The sequence below is a fragment of the Callorhinus ursinus genome, unplaced genomic scaffold, assembly GCF_003265705.2.
Source record: "Callorhinus ursinus isolate GAN/ISIS: 27379988/994484 unplaced genomic scaffold, GSC_fseal_2.0 scaffold10, whole genome shotgun sequence".
NCBI lineage: Eukaryota > Metazoa > Chordata > Mammalia > Carnivora > Otariidae > Callorhinus > Callorhinus ursinus.
Genome location: NW_027397072.1, coordinates 33442969 through 33470352, shown reverse-complemented (window position 1 = coordinate 33470352; position 27384 = coordinate 33442969). Strand labels below are relative to the sequence as shown.

The 27384-nt window shown below is 41.8% G+C and overlaps 1 protein-coding gene across 10 annotated transcripts in view; it reads left to right on the top strand.

The window, feature by feature from the left end:
- The window catches only part of SLC8A1 (solute carrier family 8 member A1), a 358133-nt gene that overhangs the window by 53623 nt on the left and 277126 nt on the right, over nucleotides 1-27384 (top strand). For 3 of the 10 annotated variants that reach the window (XM_073897339.1, XM_073897338.1, XM_073897337.1), the window contains exon 1: nucleotides 21041-21276. In XM_073897339.1, the coding sequence (XP_073753440.1) occupies nucleotides 21174-21276 (103 nt within the window). In that variant the 5' untranslated portion in view covers nucleotides 21041-21173. Of the gene's footprint in view, nucleotides 1-58; nucleotides 201-364; nucleotides 624-19441; nucleotides 21277-27384 lie in introns of those variants that run through there. The other 7 variants (XM_073897334.1, XM_073897333.1, XM_025868122.2 and 4 more) reach the window with 7 other exon arrangements.

Below are 27384 nucleotides of genomic sequence, written 5' to 3'. Positions count from 1 at the left end.
GGCTGCCCGCAGCCGCCGCTCCCGCTCGCGCCGGCGCTGCACGGGAGCCTGCCCGGCGCCGCCGCCCGCTTTGTGCTTCCCCCCAGAAGATGGGAGCGACCTCTTCCCGGTCGGGAGCTATTTAAAAGGAGGGAGTGCGCCGTATTGCCTGCTAGCGTGGAGGAACTGGGGAAGGATCCATCCACACTCCCCCAAACCAGGTAGGATCTTATAATGGGCAGCAGGAGGGATTTGGTCAGCTACCGCCAACTATTTTCCATTTCTTGTTCGTAAGGCTACACTTCCCTCCGCTTGGGCGAAGGACCGGCTGCTGAATATTGTGTGTGTGTGTGTGTGTGTGTGTGCGCGCGCGCGCGTGTGTCCCTACACGTTTTCTGGGGTGTCCGCGCTTCTCGGGGAGCGAAATTGCTCGGGCTGGTGCGTCTGGGCGTGAGTGTGCCCGCCTGCCAGTGCCGGCTGCCGGAGGTAAAAAGGGCTGCTAAAGGAGAGATGCTGCACCCTGCACGGCGCTGGGCTCTGAGGCTTCAGGGCGCGAAGAGCTAAGTCCACCCGGAATGCAGCGCTGCTGGGGATCCAGGCGTCCCCACCCACTGGGCTCTGCTCCGCGGTCATCCCACCTCCTGGTAATCCTTGGGGTCTTCCCCAAGGCCACACTCGCGAGTCTCTTTTTTCCGGCCAGGTCTGGGTGCTCCTTCACCACCGACTGCGGAGAGGAGGGAGTTGTGGCCGGGGCAGGAGGAACAGGCAAGGGGGGATTACAGCGGGGAGGGGGGCGGGGAGTGGGCTGAAGGGTCCGGGTCTCTGGGCACTATGCCGGGGTGTGCACGTTGGGGATTCTGCACGCACAGGCATCTCTCTCCCCCACGAGATTCGAAGGGAACTTTGCAGCTGCATTATCTGCCTCTGGAGCTTTGCTGGCTCTTGGGGAAATGGTCTGTGTTCTGAGATGTGAGGATATCCTTCTTGGCTCCTCCTTAATGAAGAAGAGGGAGGTCTTATGGGTGGACGGTCAGCTAAAGAAACCAAATCTGCCCAGAGGATGCTTTTAAAAATACAGTGTGTGTGCATCCTTGATTTTAACACCCCCCCTCCCCATGGATTCTGTTGACTATTTGATGAATGACTGGGGCTGGCAATTTGTATTTCCCTCTCCAGACAAAGTGGCAGTGGTTGGGTTGAAAGCAGAGTGATCAAATTTAACAAAGCATTTTTTGAAGAGAGCAATAGTGCGTGGTGTCCGCATTCATCGGAAAGAAAGTCATGCTTTGCACTAGGTTATCTCTTTACCCCCCCCCCCCAGCCTGGCTCCCTTGCTGGCACTCTGTATCTCTCCTGCTAGTCAGCCACTAGTGGTTGTGACTATAACAATACAAACTTTGTCCTGCTGGAGGTGTAAAGACTAAAAAGAGAAAAAAGGATATCAGTAGGAGGTGTAGTGGAAGAAGCTTTTTAAAAAATGACAGATGTGGTAAAGACAGTACTGGCATCCAGATCATGGAGGAGCTAGCAGAGTAGGTGGAGATTCTGATCAGATCTGGTTAAAGGCATAGGCTGAGTATCTCCAAATATGAGCAATTAGAGCACCCACAATCCAGCATCTTTGGGAAGATTTGCTAAGGGAAATGGGGAAATGGGGAGCAACCAGGAGGGGATTCTGCAAGTATGCCTCCCACCCATGCCCCCCCCATAAACACACACATGCACGCACTTGCATGTTCTCTCTCTCTCTCTCTCTCAAAGCTACTCCTGCAGCAAGTCGAGAAAGGAGGATAGAAATGTATCTAGATGTTTCATTCATTTCAGATAAAGCAAAACCAGAATAGGGGTGAAGGCTGTTAGGTTCCTCTTTCAAATCCTGTGTTACTTGGATTTAGCTCTATGGGTTTGCTAAACTTGCTTAATTGGCTGCTTAGGCTGGTGTGAAAGGAGGAAGGAAAGGAGAGCTAGCTCTATCTTTGGGGCCTTGTGAGTGAGAAGGTGGGGGAAGACCCACTTACTTGATCAAGAAGCAGGATGTGTTTTCTTAAATGGTTTTCATTTTACAAATCCTGCCTGTTTGAAGAATTCCATTTGATTCTGAGGGCTATTTTGCTAAGATTTCTCCCACCTACTAAAAAAAGAGCCCTGATTTTTTTTTCCTCCCTAAAATGGCTGTTGTCTTGTATTAAATATGGAATGATTAATTACTAGGGAATTAAAGAACTGGATAGAGGTAAACCATTATTGACTATTGAGCTGTGCAGGGTTGCAAAGGATGCAAGTGTCCATGACAATCCGACTTCATTTACTCTGTCCTGAAAGCTTCACAGGGCTGGAAGAGGAGAGTAATGAATTAAAAGAATATGAAGGCTGTGCTTTATATCTATCTATCAATCTGTCCATCTACCCATCTACCTACCTATTTATCCATCTGTCTTTCTAGTCTTTCTATTTTATCATTACTATTGAATGGTTTCTGCTATATCATTTTGGATTAAGATTAAGAGCTAGCTAACCATTTTGTTGACCATGAAGGGGAAGAGAAGTGATAGCAGTGCTTTTACTCCAAATAAAATTACAAAAGGAAGATGAAGTATAGTCAGGACTGTATGCAGGATTTACATTAATTGCTCTTTCAAGCTTACTATGTTTTGAAAAAAAAAATTCCAAGAGAGCTTCAGCATTTTGTTAGCAAGCTATATTTAACATGTTTTTTATCAGACAAAAATAGACTTTTATTTATCTTGCAAAGTAAATGCACGGTTTCTTCCCTATCAGTATTTAATCCGTTTCTTTGAAAAAAAAATAAATGATGATAAAAGCTCTGCAGATCCAATGAGGTTACATTCCTGCTTTAAAGCAAGTTAAAGCATTCATTTAGGTCATGGATGTGTTTCTCCCAAAGTAAGTGCATTATAGGACTTTGCCATCTGATTTTTGTGTTGCAATACAGTGAAAGGAGCCCTTTCTCCATAACACCTTCAGGTAGAGAGAGCATAGCATGGAGGTTAGTAGCAAGTGGTCTACCCCATCAGCATGGAAATAACCAAGGTCCGGGCTGAAATAGAAATTAAATCTGGAAAAAGAAATATATGATTAAAAGAGGGTGGTAGAGCACCTATCTTGCATGTTTTGTATTTTTGCAGGGTGAATGTATGTTGCTTCTAACCAAAAATTAAATTGTTGCTTTACATTTGCTGAGAATTTAGGAATCAACGTGTTGCAATCCCTCTCTTCTTCCTGTTCCTTTCATCCCCCCACACTTTTTTTCTTATAAGGGATAGATGTCTCTTGCCAAAACATCTTCCAATATTGTCCATACCTCATACTTAGACCCCTCATCATAACCTCTACCAGATAGTCTCCCATCTGATCAAATTCTCCTGCTCCCTCTTGTGGCAAATATTCTCCCTGACTTTCCCTAGATTTCAGAATCACAGAACATCGCTCACAGCTCCCTTAGCTGCCTATCACTTGGGTTCTAATTTCAGTAATACTTGTGGCTAACCAAGCCAGTGGGTTGATGAACTAGCCATTTCAAGTTTTCTCTCTGAACAAAGGGCTGTCTATCCCCTGGAGACATACTTGAGATTTAGTGGAAGTAAATGTCAGATGCTTTGTGACCCATTGGGTTGGAATAGATTCAGGAAATGTGAGCTTTCAGAGTTGGCCTCTGAGATTTTGATTTGGACTCAGAGCTAGTCCGGTGGGGCCTCATTAAATGCAGTGAGATGATTTTCAGTTTTCTTTCTTTCTCTTCCAAAAGATACCTCTTTCCCTGTGTGTCTGGGTCTGTGTCTCCATCTCTCTCTCTCTTTTACTGCCGCCCTCCCTCCCTCCTTAGGCTCTCATGCGTGCACACACACACACACACACACACACACCACAAAATATATTTCCTACAACACATATTTTGAAGACTTAAACTAATCAATAATTAGGTTCTCAGTGAAGTTTGTAAATCAAACAACCTATCTTCTGAACTGGAGACTTCTAGGGTAAGCTACTCTCACTGGCATGTTTTCATCAAGAGCAGGTCAGAATACAAATGAGGAGATCGGGTGCCTTCTTCCAGTGTGTTGACTCAACTGGGGAGACAGTTGCTTGCAGCCCTTGCTGCCTCAAGTGTTTTGTGTAGACTCTCCTTGCTGACGACTCTTATTGAACTCTAAGTGTTTTATATCCACTCTGTGATAGTCCTTTGATCTGCCTAGCCAAGAGAGTGTAGTACAGAACAAGAGAGACAAAGGTTCAAGAGAATCACATTTTCTCTTTATCTGAAACTGTCTAGCCAATTTCAGGAGGAGGAGGAGGAGGACGTGTGGAAGGAGAAAAGTCCTGACTGGCAGCTGAAGTGAAGGAAATGTGTTTGTGGTCAAGGGCCAGTGCATTATAGGCAGCCACGTGTAAAGTGATCTGGAGGTGGGCGGTGCAAAACATCCTTGGGGTGGAAGCATTTATCCATCCACCAACATAAGATCAGAAATTCTCACTATTAGACATTAATTGGAATACAGTAATTCTATCTAGTAGATCCCTAATAAAATGCAATGACATCACTTAGGAAAGAGCTACCTTTAATTCTTTTTTTTTTTAAAAGATTTTATTTATTTACTTGAGAGAGAGAGAATGAGAGATAGAGAGCACGAGAGGGAAGAGGGTCAGAGGGAGAAGCAGACTCCCTGCTGAGCGGGGAGCCCGATGTGGGACTCGATCTCGGGACTCCAGGATCATGACCTGAGCCGAAGGCAGTCGCTTAACCAACTGAGCCACCCAGGCGCCCAGAGCTACCTTTAATTCTTATAGACCACTGTCATTTGTTTGTCTGCTAACTTGTATTGGTTTATCAGGTCAGCTGACAGAAAAGTCCTGAGGGCCTGGAACACAGGAAGGTACAGAGGAAGTGAAAGTAGTTTTTGAAACTGGGTTGGTGCCCAGTTTGTGCCCTCAGAGGCTCCTTCTGGTGGGGAAGTGTGAGGACCTGCGTGCCCAGCAATGGGGCCGCTGACGGAGGGAGTAGAGAGTAGCCAGACAGAGACAGCGATGCACTCCCACACTGAAATTTTACTTCTGGGGCAGCAAAGCTATCAAAAATTTGATCCTTTCTGGAAAATGTAGCCTTTTGAATTCTTCTGAGAATGGGCAAATTATGTTCCCCAGTGAGAAATGATATCTTTAAAATCTTGAATGGCTTCTACTATATGCTGTTTTGGAATATTCATACCAGTAACCTATAAAATACACATGCAATACCAGTTCAGACAAATGGTTTCTTGCATATATAATAGAGATAGAAAAATAAATTTAAATATTAGAATTCATCTTAATTTTAAAAAAAGACCTAAAACATAATCACTCAGTGGATGTCATTACATGTGAAGTCAGAATAATTAATAATTTCTTCATGGAATCTAACGTGAGATGAAGTCAGACAGACAAGAGGGTGATTCAGCAATTTACTACAAACCAACTGTGATATTTATTGAGCACTCACTGTATGCAAGGCACTGCCCTGGGCTTTTCAGAGAATGCAGATGATGAAGAGGAGTTATTTGACATTTGCTGAGTGCCCATTGTATGCCCAGGGCCAATCTAAGCACTCGGAATGTGTTTTCTCATTTAATGCTTATAAGTGCCCTGCAAGGAAGCATCCTTATCATGATATAAAAATGAAGACTATGGCTCTGTTAAATAACTTACCTGAGGGTTAATAGGTGATAGTACGAGTTTTTGATGCTGTTCAAAAGCCATGTTCTTTGTGCCATGTTCTCTCTTCTTAAGGTTGTCATGGTCTAGAACACCTAAATGCTGAACCAACTGGGAAATATTGCTACAACTGTCTAATGAGCAAAATGCTGCAGAGTTGGAAGGAAGAAGAGAATATTGGAAGAGGCTTCATGGGGGAGGAGGCATTTCAGTTTATTTTCCAAGAGTGAAAAGGGCTTCTAAAATAAATAAAGCCAGGGTGCCTGGGTGGCGCAGTCAGTTAAGCACCCGATTCTTGGTTTCGGCTCAGGTGATGATCTTAGGGTTGTTAGATGCAGCCCCGCGGCCAACCCCACATGGGGCTCCGTGATCATATTCAGCTTGAGACTCTCCTCTGCCCCTCCCCGCCACTCCCTGCTGCCCACGCACACACAGGCGCTTGCTCTCTCTCAAATAAATAAATAAATCTTTAAAAAAAAAATAAATGAAGCCTAGCTATTTTTGAAGCCTGTAAACCAGCCCCAGCTAATTTATGACAAGGACAACCCTGGGGCAACATTAGGGCTTTTCAGATCAGCTGTGTGTCCCAGTCAGAACCATGCCATGGGAACCGTGGATCTGGAACAAAGGATAACATACGCCACTGCTCACACGCATTTTACAAGTGAAGCCAAAATTCAGGGTGAATTTCCAGCATGGCCTTTAAAGAGAGATACTGTAACAGTCTGAGAGGTCAGGCAAAGGACAGACCACCTGCCATCCCCTTCCTCCCTTAAATTTGATGGTTATGTTTTCTGGGCCATTACAGGTGATTTTCCTTTTTTTTTTTTTTTTTTTGTGGCACCGAATGGCTCTGGTGCTTTCTCCCTTGAGATTCTTGAACTCCTGCTCATTACCACTTCCCCATAAAGCACAGGACCCAGGGCCTGCTGCAGCTCTGCCCTGCTCGAGGTAGAGCATCTAGTTCCAAGAGCAAGTTTAGAGAATCCGACTGCTTCCCCTTGCCCGCAAACCTAAACTTCCTGCATAGACCCACGGTAGGGCCCCCAAAGTGAATAGCATTGGGCAGAGGCAAAAGGATAGAGTCTGGAGACGTGCTAAGTCATATATCATATGTCTCTCAGAAGTTCCAAGTCACTCTTCCAAAATAACCTACCTGCCAGATATTGGGGCACGTGAGCTCCCTAGAGCTGAAATTTGTGAATTGGTCCTGGGCAGAGTTGGTGGCGCGTCACTGCCTCTCTCCTCTCTCCTCCTGGCCCTGCACCTGTCAGCAGCCCCTTCTAAGAGCTTCTCCTTCTCCGTGCTCTTGCTGCTTGGAACCACAGCTAGCTCTGGAAGGAACAGCAGAAATCAAATAGTTCTTTCTAAACAAATGAGCAAATGAAGGCCACATGAAAATAAATGACTTTTGAGAGTGAAATAGGAGATAGTTGAATTCAGATCTAGGGTTCTGAGGTCATGTCACCAAAGTCACATCTTCCTTTTTTGTCTGACAAGTGGAAGGCCTCCAGGAATGCATCTGTGTTTTCTGGCCTCAGGAGTCCCTGGATGTCTCCTAATGGTTCCCCAAGGTGGAAAGAGAATGGTGACTTTGGCTTCTAGGTTGAGGGTATTGATTAACAAAGTGAGGGACCCTGGAATACCCAGGCTACAGTTCTCTGAAGTCAACAGGCATATCATGACAGTCATAATATTTATTTGGATCCAACAAATGGCATGTTTAAGATCGTGCTGGGTACTTCACTTCTCTGGGCCTCATTCTGCTCATCTATTAAATGGGAATGACAATAGTAAAAAGCCATGTGGGTTTTTTTTTTTGAGGAATAATACATTAATACTTGTAAAACATTTGGAACAGTTTCTGGCACGTGAGTCCTCAATAAGGATTTGTTCTTATTTCTTGAGATGAATAGTGAGAGAGTCTCTGTCCCTGCCTGCGTGCCTTCATATGAACATGCTAACTGTGGGAGTTTGCCACACAGAGGAGGAAGATAAGGACACATATCATGACATATACCAGAGGTCACAAACCTGTTTTTCAAAGGGCCACATAGTAAACACTTTTGGCTTCGTGGACCACAGGATCCGTGACCATTACTTGTCATAGCTGTCACACCCATTGACAATCCTTAAGTGAATGGACATGCTGTGTGCCGTAAAACATTATTTATTGACACTGAAATTTGAACACCGTATAATTTTCACATCACTAAACGTTGTTTTTTTTCATTGTTTCAATTATTTAACAAAGTAAAAAAAAAAATTAATGAAATGGGCCTTAGAAAACTAAGTGGCGGGCTACATTTGACCTGTTGGCCCTAGTTCACCACCTCCTGACACACAGCTAGACTGTGAGAGACACAAAGGCAGTATCAGTGAGCTTGAAGAATCCCAGCAGTTGGGGTTGGTGTCGTGCAAAGAGAGGTGGCCTAGAAACTGAGACCTGGTTTTAGAGCCTAACTCTGTCAAATCGGAGATGTGTGCCTTTGAAAAAGTCTTTAAAGTTATCATGGTCTGAGTTTTTGTGTTGGGAAAAGGGGGGTAAGAGGCAGAGTTAGGTGGCTTTCAGGGGCTTTCCTAGCAGTAAAAGCAGTTTTATGAAGGGAAATTGGACATTTAAGATGGATCATGGCGGGCAGATAGAAAAGCATGAGAAAGGAAAACATGGTACATATTTGGGTAATTTTTATTTAGTAGCTCAGTTGATTACTAGGGACAGTAACCTGGGAACGTAGACACATGCTGTATTATGGATGATGACCTTGAATGCCAAATTGAGGGATTAGGGTATTAGGTATTCCTATTGTTACCAAAATTCCCCAGTTTTACAGATCAGGTTGAGAAAGGGAAAATGCCTTGTCCAAGGCCACAGGACTGGTACTTGAGAGCTGAGACCAGCACTCATTTCTTTTGGACCCCGGACCAATGATCCTCTGTCCACCACATTGCCCCCAGCACCGTGGTAGAATGAGATTAACGGCAATTATGTGATTGTGACCTCAGAGGGGCAAGTCTCAAAAAAATAACAGAAGCCACTTTGAGTGTGTTCTTTTTTTAAAAAGAGATTTATTTATTCCAGAAAAAGAGAGAGAGAGAAGGGGGAGGGTCAGAGAGAGAGGGAGAGAGAGAATCTCAGGCAGACTCCCCACTGAGCAAGGAGCCGCGTGTGGGGCTCAATCCCAGAATCCTGAGGTCATGATCTGAGCTGAAGTCAAGAGTCGGCTGCTTAACCAACTGAGCCACCCAGGTGCCCGCCCACCCTGTGCACCGCTTCCCCATCCCCCGCTTTAAGTACTTTCTGAACATGGTCTCACTCCCCCCCCACAGCATATCCAAGAAGGTAGGTCTGTGAGTAACCCCATTACAGAGAAGGTGAATTGCAAAAAGTTTAACCCAAGACCTGGCCCTCCAACAATCTTTGGCCTGCCTTTTTGCTGACTATCTTTATTTTCAGCTCACATGTTATTTCTTCAGGAAAAACCTTCCCTGATACCCTAGTAGGTCAGGTCCTCCATTACTTAGTCTTGGAGGACAGTGTTCTTGCCTTTACAACATTTAGCCGAGTTGATAATGATGTTTCTTTTGGAAATAACTTAAATTAACGTCTGTCCTTTGTCTTCCCAGCTACCTAATACATTCCAGGAGGGGAGAGATTGTATCTGTTTACTTCATGGCTCTAGCCCCCTGTCTCTCCCACTCCAGGCACGTAATAGACATTCAGGGTTTGTTGAATGAATGAGTGACTGAGTGTTCTCACGTAAGTCATTGATATTGATGAAAGCAGTCCTTGCTTAAAAGGCAGAAGTTACTGTCTTCACTTGCTAATGAAATAATTAAATGATTGGCATTTCTTCCTCCACTGACTTTTTTTCTCAACTCTTCCAGAGAAGGTGGATTCTTCAAATATCCTTCGAATATAGGTATATGGGATTGGTGTAAAGGGCATCTTCATTAGATGCTTTATCTAGTGGAGAAACTATGTTTCATAAACTGTGCTCAGGGATTTGTATAAAAATTTCATGTTTTCCTATAAGCTACTCAATTATTCCTATAAATACTAAAGTTTGGCCAGTTCCTTTCTAAGCTGCTTCCATTTAAAAAATTTATTTGTTCTATGTACATATATACCTGGTCTTAGGGCCATGTCACTGTGTATATTGTCAGAAACTTTAGAAAATTGTTGTACAGAATACTGATGAAGGGTCACCATTACATGAGCATCTATTAACTTGAATCTAAAAAAAATATTTTTTTCTTCCTTCTGCTTTTTTCAAGAGCATCTTATTCTTTCAAAGACTGTGATTTGACACTATGCAGGAAAATTTAAAAGACTTACAAACTTCAAGTTGATAGGGTTCCATCTCCTGAAAAGTAATCTACTTGAAGATGAAGCTTAATGACTCAGGGAAAAAACTGATGAAATTCACCAGCTTCTGCTCACATAACCAGCATTTTCCTTGTTAAGAAAGATTTTTTTTTTTAAAAGGCATTCTGGATGTTCCTATCATGTAGCTTGAAATTAGATTCTGTATTAAATATCTCTAGTCCCAAGAGACAGACTAGAATGCAGAAAGTGACCACAAAGATTTACCCTTGAGTTGAGGTGAACAAAGGGAGTGGTGATACCCCATAAAGACCCTATGATTTAAAGAGCACAATTTTCCTCACCACCCAAGGATTCAGGTTTGGGGTTTATGTTTCTACATACTGTCTACTTTATTCAGGAATTGTGCATGGAACCTGGATAGAAGGTCTCCAGAGACTTCCATTTATCCTGGGTCTTTGTCACGTATTGATGTAGGGTCCTAGCAGTCCTTAGCTGTTTCTATTTAAAGAGGGCAGAGCTAGCCCTTGGCAAAGTTATGAAGTAGGTGTAAGTTACTCCCAATGCTTTAACCTCCTCTTTTCGGGGCCCCTGTGATCTCCCATTAGGGTTCATTCTTCTCCATCGTCCGCCCTCCTGTCTCCCCCCAACTCACCAAGGGCCTCCATATTTTGATGCTGTCTGGAGTCCCAATCTGTGAGAAGGAAAGCCCTTCTGATATATTATTTCACATTGACGTTTTACTGATATGGCAAGAAACACTATCTTCTAATTTTTAGGCACTACCTTTGGTCAAGCATCTTGTCTCGGTGCTCTGCAGTCTGTATTTGCTAAAGATGCCCCATGCCCCTTCTTCTCTCTACCCAGTTCTGCCCTTTATGCCAGTGCCCCTAAGGGGCGGTGCCAAGACTGCCTATATCAAATCAGCTGGGGTGCTTATTAAAGTTCAAATTTGGGTTTCCTCTTTAGAGCTACTGTACATCTGATGGCAGCACCCAGCTATCTGCATATTAATGAATTTCCCAGGTGATGCTTAGGTGAACTTAAGTTGAAGAAGCAGCGCTCTACGCCTTTACGCACATCATGCCTTCCTTCTGGGATGTGCTCTCACTCTCTCCAGCTTTCATTATCCTTCCAATCCTCTCCTTCTAGGGAATCCTCCACATCCTTCCTAGTACTCATGGCCATTTGAGTAACTAGTTGAGTTGCTTGAACACTGTCGGTTCATCAGGCACAGGTGCAATTACCTTTGTAAGCCCCTCAGCGTTTGGTTTGGTGCTTTGCGCACAGACGCCACTCAATGAATGCTTGATGAATAAATGACCGGTTCACTTTCTAGAAGTAGAAATAGAGAGACGGCTGTCCTTCACTCAGAAAAACACACACACGTTTCTTAAGGTTAAATGTCCACAAGCTAGTGTGGAAAATATTTTTAGGTAGTAAATCTTTTTTGGTGACCCAGATATAAATGCATGCATGTGACCTCATTTTTTAGTTCCCGGTGTGTAAGGTCAGACATCAAAGAAAGGTGGCTCTTTCTCTTCACAGTGGATGGTGAACAAATTATTATCTGAAATGGTTATTATTGTCCGTCACAAGGCTCCTGAAAGAGGCACAGAGTACAGACAAGGTGATCCAAGGCCCTCACTCCGGGAGTTCATGACACTTGAAAACCCTGGGTGGTAGAACTATAGGCTGAGCGGTCTGAGGTTTCTAGAAACCTGGTTGTGTTAACCCAAGAGCTCAGGTGCGTTAACCTGGGAATGAGGTGGTCCACTTCGAGTGTGTCAAGGTGTACCCATGATCTCACTCTCTGAATGCCCGGAAAGTCTCCCCTTTTCTGGGGTTCTCTAGAAATGAAAGAGTTCTGTAGCAGAAAGGAGACTCACACCTTGGCTTTTGTAATACCCCACTAGAATGGGAGCTTCTTGGAGGATATTATCTTATTCATCTTTTTAACACAGTATCTGGCTAAGAAAGCTTGGCAGACACAACCATGAACGAATGTGTTGTTTTCCTGTCACTTTGAATTACTTACTGGTTTAAAATTAAAAAAAAAAAAAAAAAAGTCTTGACCCCAAGACAGCAGATTTGTGAGCTCTGCTGAAATTCTTGAAAAAAAAAAAAAATACTGATTTATTGTTATTAGAGCAAAGTATTCACTTGTTATGCTAAAATTCAGTATCATTCTCCCCAACTCCACCCATCTTTTATTTTAATTTTGCTTACCCACTGCTAGGATTCCTTTCTCTATTTTCTTTTCTCCTGACCAAATGGAAAAACCTTGAGATTATTACACGACTTTGGAGTGACTTCAGACCTCAGTTTTTAGCTGATGATCCCCCAAATGGATCATCTTTCCCTTGCTACAGTGACGAAGAGGAGTGCTTACAAAACCCTTGCTCAGTGGGTGGGGAGGCATGAGACAGGAGAGGCAAACATGAAGGCTCTTGAGAAGGTAGTGCAAATGACATGCATTTATTCAGGGGGAAAGCAGGGCAGCATGGAAAGGTTACTCTGCACTAAGTATCTAAGTAGGGAGCTCTCTGCTACCAGAGAACAGTATTGTTCACCTAGGTAGCGAAAACAAATAAAAAGATGCTGCCATTGTGGAAAGCACGATGGCATAATTAACGCGAAGTGCCTGGATCAAAATCCTAGTTCCCTTCTGTTTGTACAGTGTCAGTCAGTTTACTTTTATGAACCATTTATTTTTCTCATTTCTAAAATGAGAACAATAATACCTCCTTCCGGTATTGTTAGAAAGGTTAGGGACGGTGAATGCAAAGCAGTCAGTGAAGCACCTGGGACAAAGCAAGTGCTCAGTCAATGGTTTCAGTCATTATTGTCATAAATGCCAATTTATGACCGTAAGTGGGGCCCTTACTCTGTCCTTGGCACTGGCAAAATTAATCTGAGGACAGTCCTGGCCCAAGATTAGCAGAGCAGCTTCCCTTTGAATTCCTCTCTACTTATTTACTATTGAAAGACTCTCTTTATTCCCCAGCTTTCTTTCTCTTACTCCTATTTCCATGCCGGTATGCAGAGTTGATAAATTTAAATTCGTGATGCACTTTCACTTTTATGAGGCTTCTATAATGGAGCTCATTTTTGGTGGGTGCTTGACCAGATGTCTTCTTATTGCACTGGAAGGAGAAGATATGCTTTGTTGAGGATGTCCGAAATATCCCGACCCTCTCAACAGAGCAGATGAACTTGGCATTCCAAAAGAAATCAGCAAGCTAGGGCTCATGGAGGAGGACCCGCCCCCAGGTTGCTGGGGGAAATGTCAGAGCCCCATTCTCTATGCTGGAGGTCAGTTTTTCCAGCCTGAGGTTCTCTGCCCATAAGCCTGAATCACATTTCCTCTCCTCCATTTAATACTGCCATTGGCTTTTCAGTGTGATACTGGCATCTGCTCATTTTAAGGGGTGTCTGCTTCACGCAGGGCACATTTTTAAATGCAAATGCCTAGTCCCAGCTCCCAGATTCTGATTCACCTTCAGAGATTTGGTGAGTCAGCACATGACCTGATGAGAATTATTTTATTCATTCAATAAGCAGGTGCTATGTATCATTTATGTGCCAGATTCTGCTCCAGGAACTGGGGATCCATCAATGAACAAAAGAGACAGAGACAGAAATCTCCTCCTATACGGAGTTTACATCTATCAGAGAGAGAAAGGCAATAAACAGAACCATGAGATAAATTATATTAGCACATAAAGAGGAAGAAGTTCTACACACAAAAACAAAGTAGGGTAAAGGGCCATGGATTACATCTCATGACTTTTCAATAGGTTCTTCATTATTTAAAATCCTAAATTCATCTCTCTGTTTTTGGCCGCATTGCCTGACCACCACCCCATGTCTTCCTTTGATGAATGAGGTGAGTGTTTCCTGCCATGGCACAGGATCCTGACTGGAGTCTCATACGTTCAACCAGACGGCGAGAGCCCCTTAAATGACCTCTCGCTGCCTGGACTCTAGAGGACCTGTCCCAATTTATTAAGCAACAAAGAGGAAATTCTCTTCTTTGAAAATAAAAAGAAAGTAACAGCAGAGAGTCCTTGTGGGAAGAGAGCTCCATTGTAACACGGGGTCACAGTCTGTTGGCCAGACCAGTAATTCGCACCCTAGATGGATGGTCAGGTAAGGAAAGTCGTCCTCTGGCATCATCTCTTTGTCTAAAAGCATTCGAAAGTGCTTGTCTCGGTAGTGGATAAGAACTTAGGGTTGCTTTAATGTTGCCTTAGAAACAAATTAATGGCTTTGCTTTGATGCTTTCAGTCAGCAAGAATTACATAGAAGGGAATTCCAGGTCCTGATGAGGGAGAGTCAAGGAGTTCCTTTGAATCACCCCAGCTGACAATCAATAGAATGAGATTCGGTCGCCTTGCGCCTGGGGCTGGCGGGAATGCCAAGCGTATTTCTTCTCTCCGAGCCAGGTCCTACTTGGTGGTCAACCCTGGCTCCAGCTTCCCACAAGGAACCCATTGCTCTGCTGCCTGATGACACTTCAGGCCTCCGCGGGGGGTGGGGAGGGCTCTTCCTCATGCTTTACAAAGGCAGTTTGCCAAAAATCTGTGTTGCAGGTGCATGGCCTCTTCCTCTGCCCTCTCCCTTCCATCCTGGTGTCTGGGCTTTTTCAGTTGGATCTCTTTTCCCCGTCCTTCCTTATGTGCCTTTCACATCTGTACCCTATAGGTGCTGGGGTTGTCTGTTGGATTCAAAATAAGTAGTGAGCAGAAGACCATCTGGGTCTTCTTGCTATGGTGCTGAAGCCTCATTTGGATGACACAACGGCTATTCCTAAGCAAGAACTGGCTGAGGACGTAAGAGTTGATCTGAAAGCACCGTGAAAACCAGCCTACCCTTACAGAGTTCAGGAGACCAGGGCAGAATATAAAAAAAGCCAGGCAGCAGAACAACATAGTAACAGCCTTTATTTCCTGCTGAATTTTTATGGAAATACACAGTTGAGGAGACAGTGGGGAGGGTCAGGTAGATCTGCTTGAATCTGATGATGGAGAAAAGATCCTGAAAGGAAAGAATGAAGAAGGCCATTTCGTTTAGATGATATCTGTCCCCCCCTCCTCCCAAACATTTGAATTTGGTATTAATTTAATAAAGAAAGAAACTGAAGTCCAGAGAATTCTTTCCAGTTGCTGCATTGCCTAAAACCTGTATTAGTGTTTTGTGTCCACTGATTTCACAAATTATAATTCTACCACCTTTTGAATATAATTGTGATGTTTTGGACTTAACCTCAGAAAGCCCCTTCCTTTTTCTCTGATCGGAATTTTTATAGATGCATCCACTCTTAGACATCTGTACCCTTTTGGCCAAGAGCAACTGCGAGATGCGGGTTGGGGGAGGGCTTTTTTTTTTGGCTGACCTAAGAGATTTTCCTGAGAATGTGTGCAGGAAAAGGTGGCCAGGTAATTGCTAAAAACCTGGCAGGTGAAGGGCAGCTGTCTCTAGGAGCATGCCAGCCCACACGTTACATCACAGCTGTCGATGCCTGTCTGTTGGAGTCTCTAATCCATAAGATAAAAGCCAGGCTGTTGGAAACCTTCCATGGGACTTTTGCTACTGAGGCCCTCCTTACCCTGCATGGAAACCAAGAGGTTTGCCAATAGGCCAGTCCGAGCCCAAATCCAATACTCTCTGAGATGACTTCATACACTATCAGGGATGACCTTATAGGGCAGTTAATAATATCAGTCTTAGCGACAGATCAGCGTTTGGATCTTAGTTCAGGAGTTTCCTGTCTGTCTGACTTCCAACAAGCACTTAACCTGTCTGAGCCTCAGTGATCCCATCTCCGAAATGGGCTAATAATATCTACTGCATAGGGTCATTGTTAGGGCACTGTGCATTGCACAACTCCAGGTGGTGCCATTCTCATGGGCCGTAATGGAAATGACAACACCAGGAGCTGTGTAAAATAGCAATGCTGGCTAGTGTTAAGTATTAGGTATAATACTACATATAAAGAATTTAGCATAGTGTCTGCTATCATGTTTATGAATTAAACCTACTGTTACTCTCTTGGGCAACTGACCATGATTCATTGTTGTGAGATTTTGACATTTGCTTCTAAGAAACAAAATAGTTGGGGGCACAGGAAACACAATCCTCAAAGCCCTGGAGGTAAGAAAGTGTTGTCGTGGTCAGGGAATGGAAATAATTTCCATATTCTAGAACTCAGAGGCTAGATCCTAAAAGGTCTGAACAGCCTATTGAGGGGATTGGGTTTGGTTTTAGGGCAAGAGGCAACCCATGAAAAGCTTTAAGGGGGAGTAAGAGAGTCAGATCTGTACTTCAGGAAGCTCATTTTGGCTGAAATGTGAAAATGGAAGGATGAGATTTGGCAGGAATTTGAAGGAAGTGGTTGATTATATCAGTCCTAGAGACAGGCACAGGTTGGAATCTCTGTTCTGTGTTTACTCTCTCTTTTCCCTATTCCCTGGGAGCAAATACTTAACCTTTCTGATTCTCACAGGTTCCCAAGACATTTGAAGTTGTAAATCTTCCAAAGGGTCACTACAAATTGTTTCTTTCTCCTCTTCTAAATTTGAGATCTCTACTGTATTGTTTTTTTATACCTGCCAGGCATCAGGATCATTTATAATTCGGATTTTTTTTTATAAAAGGCAAAAACGGGTCTTCTTGTTTCCTCCCTTACCCCTATACTCTATTCTTCACGGAACCAGCAGAAAGATGTATTTAATAGGAAAAGCAGCTGATACCACACTTCTGATCAGAACCTCCCTGCGAGCCCCATCTCTTTCACAATCGAAGCCAGTGCCTTATGGTGGCCTCCATGCCCCTCATAATCCATCTCCAGTGTGTTCCCAGCTCCGGAGCCCTGTTCCCCTGGCTCATGGCCCTCTCATCACACTGGTTCCTCTGTGTTTCCTAGATGATGCAAAGAGAAATCCCACAGGGTCTTGGCATTTGCTTGGAATTCTCTTCCTGTAGATATCCACGAGGCTTGGTCTCTTACTTCCTTCAGGATTTTGCTCCAATGTCGCCTTATCGGAGAGGCCTTCCTTAACCATCCAGTATAAAATCCTGCATGCCATGTGTGTACACACACACACACACACACACTCACACACACACTCATGCAGGCAGACTCCCTGTCCTAATTAACACTGCTTCCGCCCCTACCCCTCCAGCACTTTCTAGCATCTGACATTTACATTTATTTGTTTATTTCCTCCCTGATGGAATAGAAGGTCTGCAAGGACAGAGACTTTGTGTTTTTTTGTGGTTTTTTTGGTTTTTAATTCTCTAATGAACTCTTAGGACCTAGAAGAGAGCCTAGCAAGTGATTCTAAAACACATAGTTAGGCGGCACTCATAAATATTTATGGAATAAATGGCTGCATGATGGATTTAGAGCTAGACCTTCCGCTACTCTTGTAGGTTGCTTCACTGTTGCCTTGTTTTAGGTGGTGATCCCACCCAAGCCCTGTAGTGACTGAATAAGTAGACTCACTGACCATGAATCTTGCATATTTTGGAAATACGCCTTTTCTATTTTTCAGCCTTTTATGCAGAATGTAATTGTGCCATCACAACCCTCTGCTGTGTGTTCATCTGGGAAAAATGTCAGAGCTTATCTACCCATAGTGATGAGCTAAAAGGGGCTTTAGGCAAATGGTGGGCTCTTTGAGGGTCTGCCAGAATGTACTGGGCCAGGGGGTTCTTCCCGGGCCCTAGTGAATTTCCACTGCATGCCATGAGCAGCAAACGTAGGTGAGTGTGTGGGTGGCTCTCAGACCACCCCAGGCTATGGAAGGCTCCAGTCTAGCTCCACTGTGAACTTTTTATCAGGCCACAAGGCTATGTTCTGACTTAGGACCCCCTTCTTGCCACCACTTTATCTGATGTCCGAACTGGCCTTCCAGGCCAGAGTTACCCTGACTTGGAGCAGACCCTCCTCTCTGTCAGCACCTTTCAAGCCTTAGAGGCAGAAGTGATGTATGGGCGGGGTGGCGTTTTGCCTGAGCTGGTGGGTGAATTCAGACCATGGTTTTTCAGTCGCCACTTGGCTTTGTTTACCAAGCTTTGTGCGGCTCAGTGACTCTGTTGCTCTATCTCTAATTGCCTCCAGCCCTTCATCATATGTATACTTTGTGGTCACTGCTGTTCTGCCACACAAGCTAATTTAGATGGAATTATTGCTCCTGTATTTTTTGGTCACTTGAACCCTCTGAAGAACTAATATGTGTTTTAGAATGACCATGGAAAGGATGACATCAACACCGAGAAGGAACATTTTATGGCTGGTAAAGCTGATTTCACAGCCTGCCAGACAGGAGTCTTAACACACAACTAAACCCAGGCCTGGTTATCTCCCTTTCCTGCTGTGGACAGCCTGCAGATTCTAAAGAGAGATCTGTCCCCAGATGTGAGGAGCTGTGCTTCAAGATCCAGATGCCCAGCTGCTAACATATCAGGAGCACTGGGCTTGCTGAAAATTAGGAGGAAATGTGCTCTCATCATAAAATGCTTTTAGGGTCGCCTGGGTGGCTCAGCCGGTTAAGCGGCTGCCTTTGGCTCAGGTCATGATCCCAGGGTCCTGGGATCGAGACCCGCATCCGGCTCCCTGCTCAGTGGAGAGTCTGCTTCTCCCTCTCCCTCTGCCTGCCACTCTGCCTACTTGTGCTCTCTCTCTGTCAAATAAATACATAAAATCTTTAAAAACAAAATATGCTTTTAAAAACTGTACTTTGTGTGCGGAAAGATTGCATTACAGAATATTTTTTCCCCCTCAAGTACAACTACCATTGACTTTGTAAGAAAGCTTGAAGGTATCTCTGTGTTCCCAAGTAAGTTTGGAGCAATAGGACATGATTTCAAAAAATGAGGTAGAAGGTCTGCTCCAGAATTTAAGATCATCAAGAGGCCTTGTACTGGTTAAGTTTTTAGAGTCTGAACTTTAAAGCATCAATCTTAATAAGGTGATTTTGGTAATGAAACAGTTTCTGGAAGGTGATTGTACTAAACAAAATTTAAAAGAAAATCTGCATTAGCAACAAGGAGAAAATTATTTAATGCATCAAAAGGTTCCCCCCTCCCCATTGGCTCTTAGCATGCATAACTATGTATTCAACAAGGCAAGGCTATAATTGAACTTTTCATTTCCAGTAAGTCAATTGTGTACATTGCTCAGTGAATGGAGACTACAGGTAGAAAATCCACATGCGGAGAGATTGAGTTATAAATTGTACAAAGGATTGCTTAATCGCTGATGGATACTTAGAATAATGATTCACTATAGGTGTTATGGTAGTCAAATATAAACAAATCATTGGTAAAAGCAATAAAAATCAGTAACTGGTCATGTTTTGGATCTGGCTCTGATGATGTGATTTTTTTCCCCCCACCCTCCCTCCATCTTATTTTTACCAGTAGGTTGGGACACTTGGAAGTCTACCGTTGTACAACATGCTGCCGTTAAGACTCTCACCTACCTTTTCGATGGGATGTCATCTGTTAGCCATTGTGGCTCTCTTATTTTCCCACGTGGACCTTGTAAGTGCTGAGACAGAAATGGAAGGAGAAGGCAATGAAACCGGCGAGTGTACTGGCTCGTATTACTGTAAGAAAGGGGTGATTTTACCCATTTGGGAGCCCCAAGACCCTTCCTTTGGAGACAAAATTGCTAGAGCTACTGTGTATTTTGTGGCCATGGTCTACATGTTTCTTGGAGTCTCTATCATTGCCGACCGGTTCATGTCCTCTATAGAAGTCATCACATCTCAAGAAAAAGAAATAACCATAAAGAAACCCAATGGAGAGACCACCAAGACCACTGTGAGGATCTGGAATGAGACCGTTTCCAACCTGACCTTGATGGCCCTGGGTTCTTCTGCTCCAGAGATTCTCCTTTCAGTAATTGAAGTGTGTGGCCATAACTTCACTGCAGGAGACTTGGGTCCTAGCACCATCGTGGGAAGTGCTGCGTTCAATATGTTCATCATTATCGCGCTTTGTGTTTATGTGGTCCCAGATGGAGAGACAAGGAAGATTAAGCATTTGCGTGTGTTCTTTGTGACAGCAGCCTGGAGCATCTTTGCCTATACCTGGCTTTACATTATTTTGTCTGTCATCTCTCCTGGGGTTGTGGAGGTCTGGGAAGGTTTGCTTACCTTCTTCTTCTTTCCCATCTGTGTCGTGTTCGCCTGGGTAGCAGATAGGAGGCTTCTGTTTTACAAGTATGTCTACAAGAGGTATCGGGCTGGCAAGCAGAGGGGAATGATTATCGAGCATGAAGGAGATAGACCATCTTCCAAGACCGAAATTGAAATGGATGGGAAAGTGATCAATTCCCATGTTGACAATTTCTTAGATGGCGCTCTGGTTCTGGAGGTCGATGAGAGGGACCAAGATGATGAAGAGGCTAGGCGAGAAATGGCTCGGATTCTGAAGGAGCTCAAGCAAAAACATCCAGAGAAAGAAATCGAGCAATTAATAGAACTAGCTAACTACCAAGTCCTAAGTCAGCAGCAAAAAAGTCGAGCATTTTACCGCATCCAAGCTACTCGCCTGATGACTGGAGCTGGCAACATTTTAAAGAGGCATGCAGCCGACCAGGCGAGGAAGGCTGTCAGCATGCATGAGGTCAACACTGAAGTGGCTGAAAATGACCCTGTGAGTAAGATCTTCTTTGAACAAGGGACCTATCAGTGTCTGGAGAACTGTGGTACCGTCGCCCTGACCATTATCCGCAGAGGTGGTGATTTGACTAACACTGTGTTTGTTGACTTCAGAACAGAGGATGGCACGGCCAATGCTGGGTCTGATTATGAATTTACCGAAGGAACTGTGGTCTTCAAGCCTGGTGAGACCCAGAAGGAAATCAGAGTTGGCATCATCGATGACGATATCTTTGAGGAGGATGAAAATTTCCTAGTGCATTTGAGCAATGTTAAAGTATCTTCGGAAGCCTCAGAAGATGGCATCCTGGAAGCCAATCATGTTTCTACACTCGCTTGCCTCGGATCTCCTTCCACCGCCACTGTGACCATTTTTGATGACGACCATGCAGGCATCTTTACCTTTGAGGAGCCCGTGACTCACGTGAGTGAGAGCATTGGCATTATGGAGGTGAAGGTACTGAGAACATCTGGAGCTCGAGGAAATGTTATCGTTCCCTATAAAACCATCGAAGGGACTGCCAGAGGTGGAGGGGAGGACTTCGAGGACACTTGTGGAGAGCTCGAATTCCAGAACGATGAAATTGTGTAAGTTCTTTTTTTATACATACGTGTGGGGTCGAGTGCCTTGGTGGATGGGAGAGTGGGTGCGATTTTTTTTTTTTTTAAACTAAATGGTATACAAAGAATGGAATATTTGCTATACAAGACCGCTTTAAAACTATCCCTGCTGTGCCACACTTATCAATATGCTCCATACAGAGATCTTAATTTGGTTTTATTTTTCACTTCCGTGCTTTTGCGTATTTTAAGTACATTATAGCAATTATGATAAAATGAGTTCTGTGACACAGTTTATCAAACCGCTTATGATGGGTTGGAAAATTTGTATTCTATTTTGAATCACATAATATACACACAGAAAGGGAATATTTATTTATTTATTTATTTATTTATTTATTGAAAGCGAACATTTAGAACATCACATTAGGTCCCCAACTTTATTACTGAGTACAAATTGGGAAAGCTCAAAAAGGAAACACCTTTGAAAAGAATTTCCTGGTTACCAAGGCCGGCCTGGAACATTTTTTTGCTGCTTTTATCTGATGCTGTTTTTGTGACAATCTAAGATAATGTTTCTGCTTACATGCTAATGCTTAATTATGACTTGATGACCAGCCCTGCTTTTTTTAGTCTTATCCCAAAGTGGGAAAAGTCATATAGTTGTTATGGAAATCCAGTCTATTTTTATCTTCCGTGGTTAAGTAAACCCTTTTACCCTACTGATACAGTAACGGGGAGAGAATAAGATTCTGTCCAAGCATCGTAGTTGACAGGGAACAGGTCAAAGAAAAGAACTGGGAACAGTTTACTCTTCCTATTGGCACTTTACAGTGACACTTGCCAGTGTTGTAACACCAAGTGCCTGGTTGTGCGATGATTCTGCCATGACAGCTGCTATTCAGAGCTATTCCTTCTTCCTTGCCTGGGAGGGGGCATTACACTCACCAAATGCAAACCAGAAAGCTGACTCAATGAGCAGTGTCCAAACTGGAAGGAAGGAAGGAGGGAGAAGAGGAAGGAAGGAAGGAAAGAAGGAAGGAAGGAAGGAAGGATATTATTTATGATATCTGTAGTACAGCAAAGGACATTCAAATGAATGATTATGTTGGTCGAATCTTTGGCAACTTAAAAATTTCCAGGAAAGAAAAAAGTACATATAACACAGTTTGTTCTAAAAATGGTTAACTCTTGAGTAAATGTTATGTGATATGTCAAATGCCAAGTACATTCTCTCCAAAATGAAATTTCTCCTGCTGAACGTGGAGGGTGGAGCGAGCCGGGGAGGAAATGGGCAGAGGGAAGAGATTTTCCTGCAGAGACCTTCCTCTTTACCTCTCTTTGATGTTGTATTATAGAGATGAACAATTACTGAGTGTGATATCATGATGAAATCAAGCAAAGCAGAGATTATAATATCCACCTTTAGATGTGTGGAGGGTAACTTTGGATGAATATCTATTTTATGTTGGTTCTTATATTGTTAATGTTCCACGTGTTGAAGTGTGTTTTGTTGGACATGTATTTTACTGAAAGATAATAATATAAAAGCAAATGAATATCCTGCATACTTAAGGAAGGATTTTCCCAGAGGACTTGCATTGAATGGGATCCTGACCATGTTAGCTCATAAACTTTATTCCTTTGTTAGGAATTCTTTCTCATTACATTTTCTAATCCTTTCAGTTATTGAACCCTGTTGTATTAGATAGCACTTGTAATCCATGTAAAAGTATATTGCATGTTACTAAAGGAGTATTGAATATTATTAAATGAACTCACAAGGGTAGCACTTAAATGTGACCAAATGGGTGTTTTGTCTTGTTTGTGTATTCATTTTACTTAGGGTGTTTTCTCCTGAAAATTTGGTCTTGCTTTTTGTTAAGAATAATGGCTCTGTACTTGTTTATTTGAGAGGCAGTCTTTCCTTATCTGTTCTGCTGTCCAGGACATTACCAAACTGTAAATAAATAACCTTTTTTTGGATACAGTATAGAAGAGGAAGAAGAAGGAAAAAAAAAAAAAGACTGACAGTGATTTGATGGAATAATTTATTCTGCCAAGCTCCATTTAAAACATTCACCCTATGCCATTAAATTGATTTAATTCTTGCTAAGGAAGGAATATTGCCAAATTCCAGCTTCAGAAATTTAAATATCTTGTGAAGATTGGTAAGAATGGGTAGAATTATTGGCATGCCATCTGTGTGTATGTGTGTGTTCTTAGGAGTATTCTAGATCAATCACTAGTTCCTAGTTTAATAAAACTCTTACTATATTTTATTCACTAAGTTAAAATACGAAATTTTATAGATGTCAAACATTTTATTTATCAGTGGAATAAAATTACAGCCCTCCATTTTTTTCTTTTTTCTAGAATTTTAATTTTAAAGAGTCTTCATCCTGACCTTATAGAGTGCTGACAAGCTTTGTAGATGCTTACTACATCTGTTGCTTAAATAAATTTGTGTAGGTGACTGGGACTTAGCCTTCAGCTAGGCACCGAGGATTACAACATAATGTTTCTAGAAAAACATGATATTATCAAAGGTCCCTTGTTTTTCTTCTTCTCCTCCTCCTTCTTCTTCATGGATCATTCTTCCTCTGGAAGTTGTTTCTAATGCCAGGTCCCCACAGTCAGACCCAAGCGACAGAGTCTGTCATCAGGCAGTGAAGCTGAACCATGTGGACTTCAACCCAGTTTTTCTTGAAAAATGAATTTATGTCTCATCCAATTACGTAGTTAATCTTGAGAGGTGACTTTCTTAAAAACCTACAATATATAGAGAGGACTGTTGATGCCACTGAACTTTATTAACTATTAAAATCTTCTTTGTTGTTGTTTAATGTTGTGCACAAAGCCAGAATTTATGATTCTTTCCAGAGACCACAAAGAGATGCTTGGAAAAGCCTGGATTTAAATCTTACCTATTTTAAAAAGCCATTAAGGAAGGTAGATATTTCTACCTTGGGTCCAGTGTAATCAGGGATGGAGATCAAGAGGCAGTCAGCTTTATTGATTCTTTGGTTTCAAGAACAAGATAGATTCCTAATCTTATTTATTCCTGATCTTATTTTTGTAGAAGTCATTTAAATTTATAATTAACCATATCTTTGCCTATTCATTCACATTTTTATATAAATGAGTTGAATTATTTCAACTTGACCTTTTTTAAGATCAAAATCTCTATCTGAGACAGATACTGATAAGTGATAAGTGGTGCTTGTCGTCTTAAATAAAGTATATTGTTGGCAAGACATTTTAAAATCATAATGCAAAACACATTAATCGATATAATTAACAATTAGCATGTGCTTTTGTATAAACTCAATCAGTGACAAATACTAAGCCCATGCCAGCTAATCTTGACTTTCAACAGGGAATTCTGCCTAATGTTAACAGCTAATAAAAAATAAATGAAGAACATGTTAATTTGATTTGTGGTTTGGTAGGTGATATCCACAAATTTGAAGGGCTACTAATGGTTGTTTTTTAATGATGCTAGTTTAGTGGTAATGATTATTATAAAATGTTGTTTGGTCTTCCAGGGTCTAACATGCGCTTGACTGTTCTGGAAAATAATTAGGTTAATTAACTAATGTAGATACAAATCAAATTCAATTACTTAGTTATAACCCAATAGTAATACTTTTGGAGGAGGACTCAAAAGGTCATGAGCATTTACTATTACCTATTTAAAATACAGAGTTGAAAGATGAGGTATGCAGGTTGGAAAATGCATGGAATATATTGCTCAGCAAATCAGTTTCCTGGGGGCTCCTAGCTACAACATAATTTATTAATAAATGGATCTGTCCAAAATTAATTTTGTTTCCACAACTATTATGTTTTCAAGTATGATTGTGACTTCATTAACTTTAGGAAATATGATATGCAAGACATCCCAACAAATATAGTTGTTTGACACTAAATATTTATATTGCTTTTTCTGGAGAAAGAAAGAGAAAAGAAATAAAATTTCAGTATTATATAGGTTCTATGGAATTATTATTATTATACTCCAGGGAAAAGAAATACTTTGTTTTTGCTACTTATATTACCAGTATTTTGTTCTTGCTGAATAGGATTCCAGGGAGCAAAGACCTAGCTTTATGAGAGAGCAATTCAGTTCAGAGAGTAGGACAAATGTGTAATACAAGAAAGCAGCCAACTGTAAAAAAAAAAAAAGAAAGAAAGAAAGAAAAAGACAAAGAGAAAAAGAGATGAAACAAAAATAGTAAGAAAACTTTTAGTGGTCAGAACAGAAGAATAATTTTGTGTCTTTGGGGGAATCAGAAACGATGAAAAGTACTACAGAAAATAATGTTAGATAAGAAAGGCCATTAGTACGTATATGAATCCAACATACTCAAGATTTACTTTATGGAAGAAGAATTTTATTTGCTACATTTAACCTATTAAAATGATGGAACCATGATTTTATATTGACATAAAACTTTCTTAGGTAATAAGCTAATGTAAAAAATTTAGATGAAATGATTTTAGGATTTTAATGGGTTTTTGCTTTGGTGGATTATCTTTTCAGACTGGAATATTGATCTCTTCTTAGATCCAAATCACATGTAGTATCATCTGCAAATCTAAATTATAACTACAAGAAGTGTTTTTATAAATGCATATGTTTTCATGAGTGCAGAACTATTACAGACATAAGACAGGGTAAAAGCCAAAAAATATTTTGACTTCCCCTTCAGTATTGCCAGGAGCCTAAATTGATTATGTGCAGCAGGGTTGTTTACTATGTCAACCAAATTGCCATGTTTACTGTTGTAATCTCATTTTTCCACTGCTAATTAGAGTTTAGGGTTATAATATAGTTAGGTAAAGAAGTTTTATCTTAGCAAATGAGGAGATGTCATAGTTCAGACACACTGAAGTGTTTAAATTATGGATTCTTTTCTGTATCATCATTCAAGGCCATTCCATTGGGGGATGATTACTTCACTTGGTTAAGGCTAGAAAAGAATTTATATATCAAGCACTCTGCACATGCTTAATAAGCTAACTGATTTGTGCCCAGTACTGGGCCAGTTATTATGAAGGGAACAGAAGAAATCTACTCCTTATACTCTAAAATGGGAGATGATGAGATAACTCATGTTTTGATAAGTACATACATCATTATGAAGACATGGTGGATGCTGTAGGAGAAGTCTTAATTTTGGGCAAAATATTTGCAGTTGCTTTTGAAGGACAGAAGCCATAACCGGAGAGAAAAATGTGGTGTTTTTTAGGATGGAGTAGTATCTTGGTAAACCTGAAAGTATGGACCATTTCACTAAATAGACAGGATGGTTATCAAACTGAATGAAAGACTCAATGAACATTGATTTTCTTTAATGGGATTTTAAATAGTCACGAAGGTATTTAAATTAATCTGAGTATATGCCCCTTTAAGCTAGTTACAGAAGAACAAACACCTAATGATTCTACTTATATGAGATACCTAAAATAGTCACTCCTAGAAGCAGAAAGCGGAATGGTGGTTGCCAGGGAGTGGGAGGAAAGGGGGAGGGGGTCCAAATCAACAGGTATAAAGTTTCAGTAATGCAAAATGAATTAGTTCTAGAGAGCTACTGTACAACATTGTGCCTATCATTAGCACTATCTGTTAAGAGGGTAGATCTCATGTTAAGAGTTTTGTATTAAATTAAATAAATAAATAAAAGAGCTGATCTACTTTTTTTAAAGAAAGCTCATGTGCTTGCCCCTCTCTACCAGATTGCCTCTTGTATTTCTGAAGAAAATTTACAAGATTTCTAATAACACTGGTCAATATTTTGTTTTGCACTTTGTGAATTAGTGCTTGTTCTCTAGGGATGGTTTTGACTTATTCATCTCTAGGGATGAATCCTGTACCCCCTTGAGCAGCCCTTAATTCATTGCACCTCCTGCTCTTGTCCCATTTTTTTCACAGTTAGCAGGGCACAGCCACCGTCTTGGTAAAGCCTGAGCAGATTTTATACTAAATAGTGAAGTGGGAAGATATTTTCTTTCTTTCTTTCTTTTCTTTCTTTCTTTCTTTCTTTCTTTCTTTCTTTCTTTCTTTCTTTCTTTCTTTCTTTCTTTCTTTCTTTCTTTCTCTTTCTTTCTTTCTTTCTTTCTTTCTTTCTG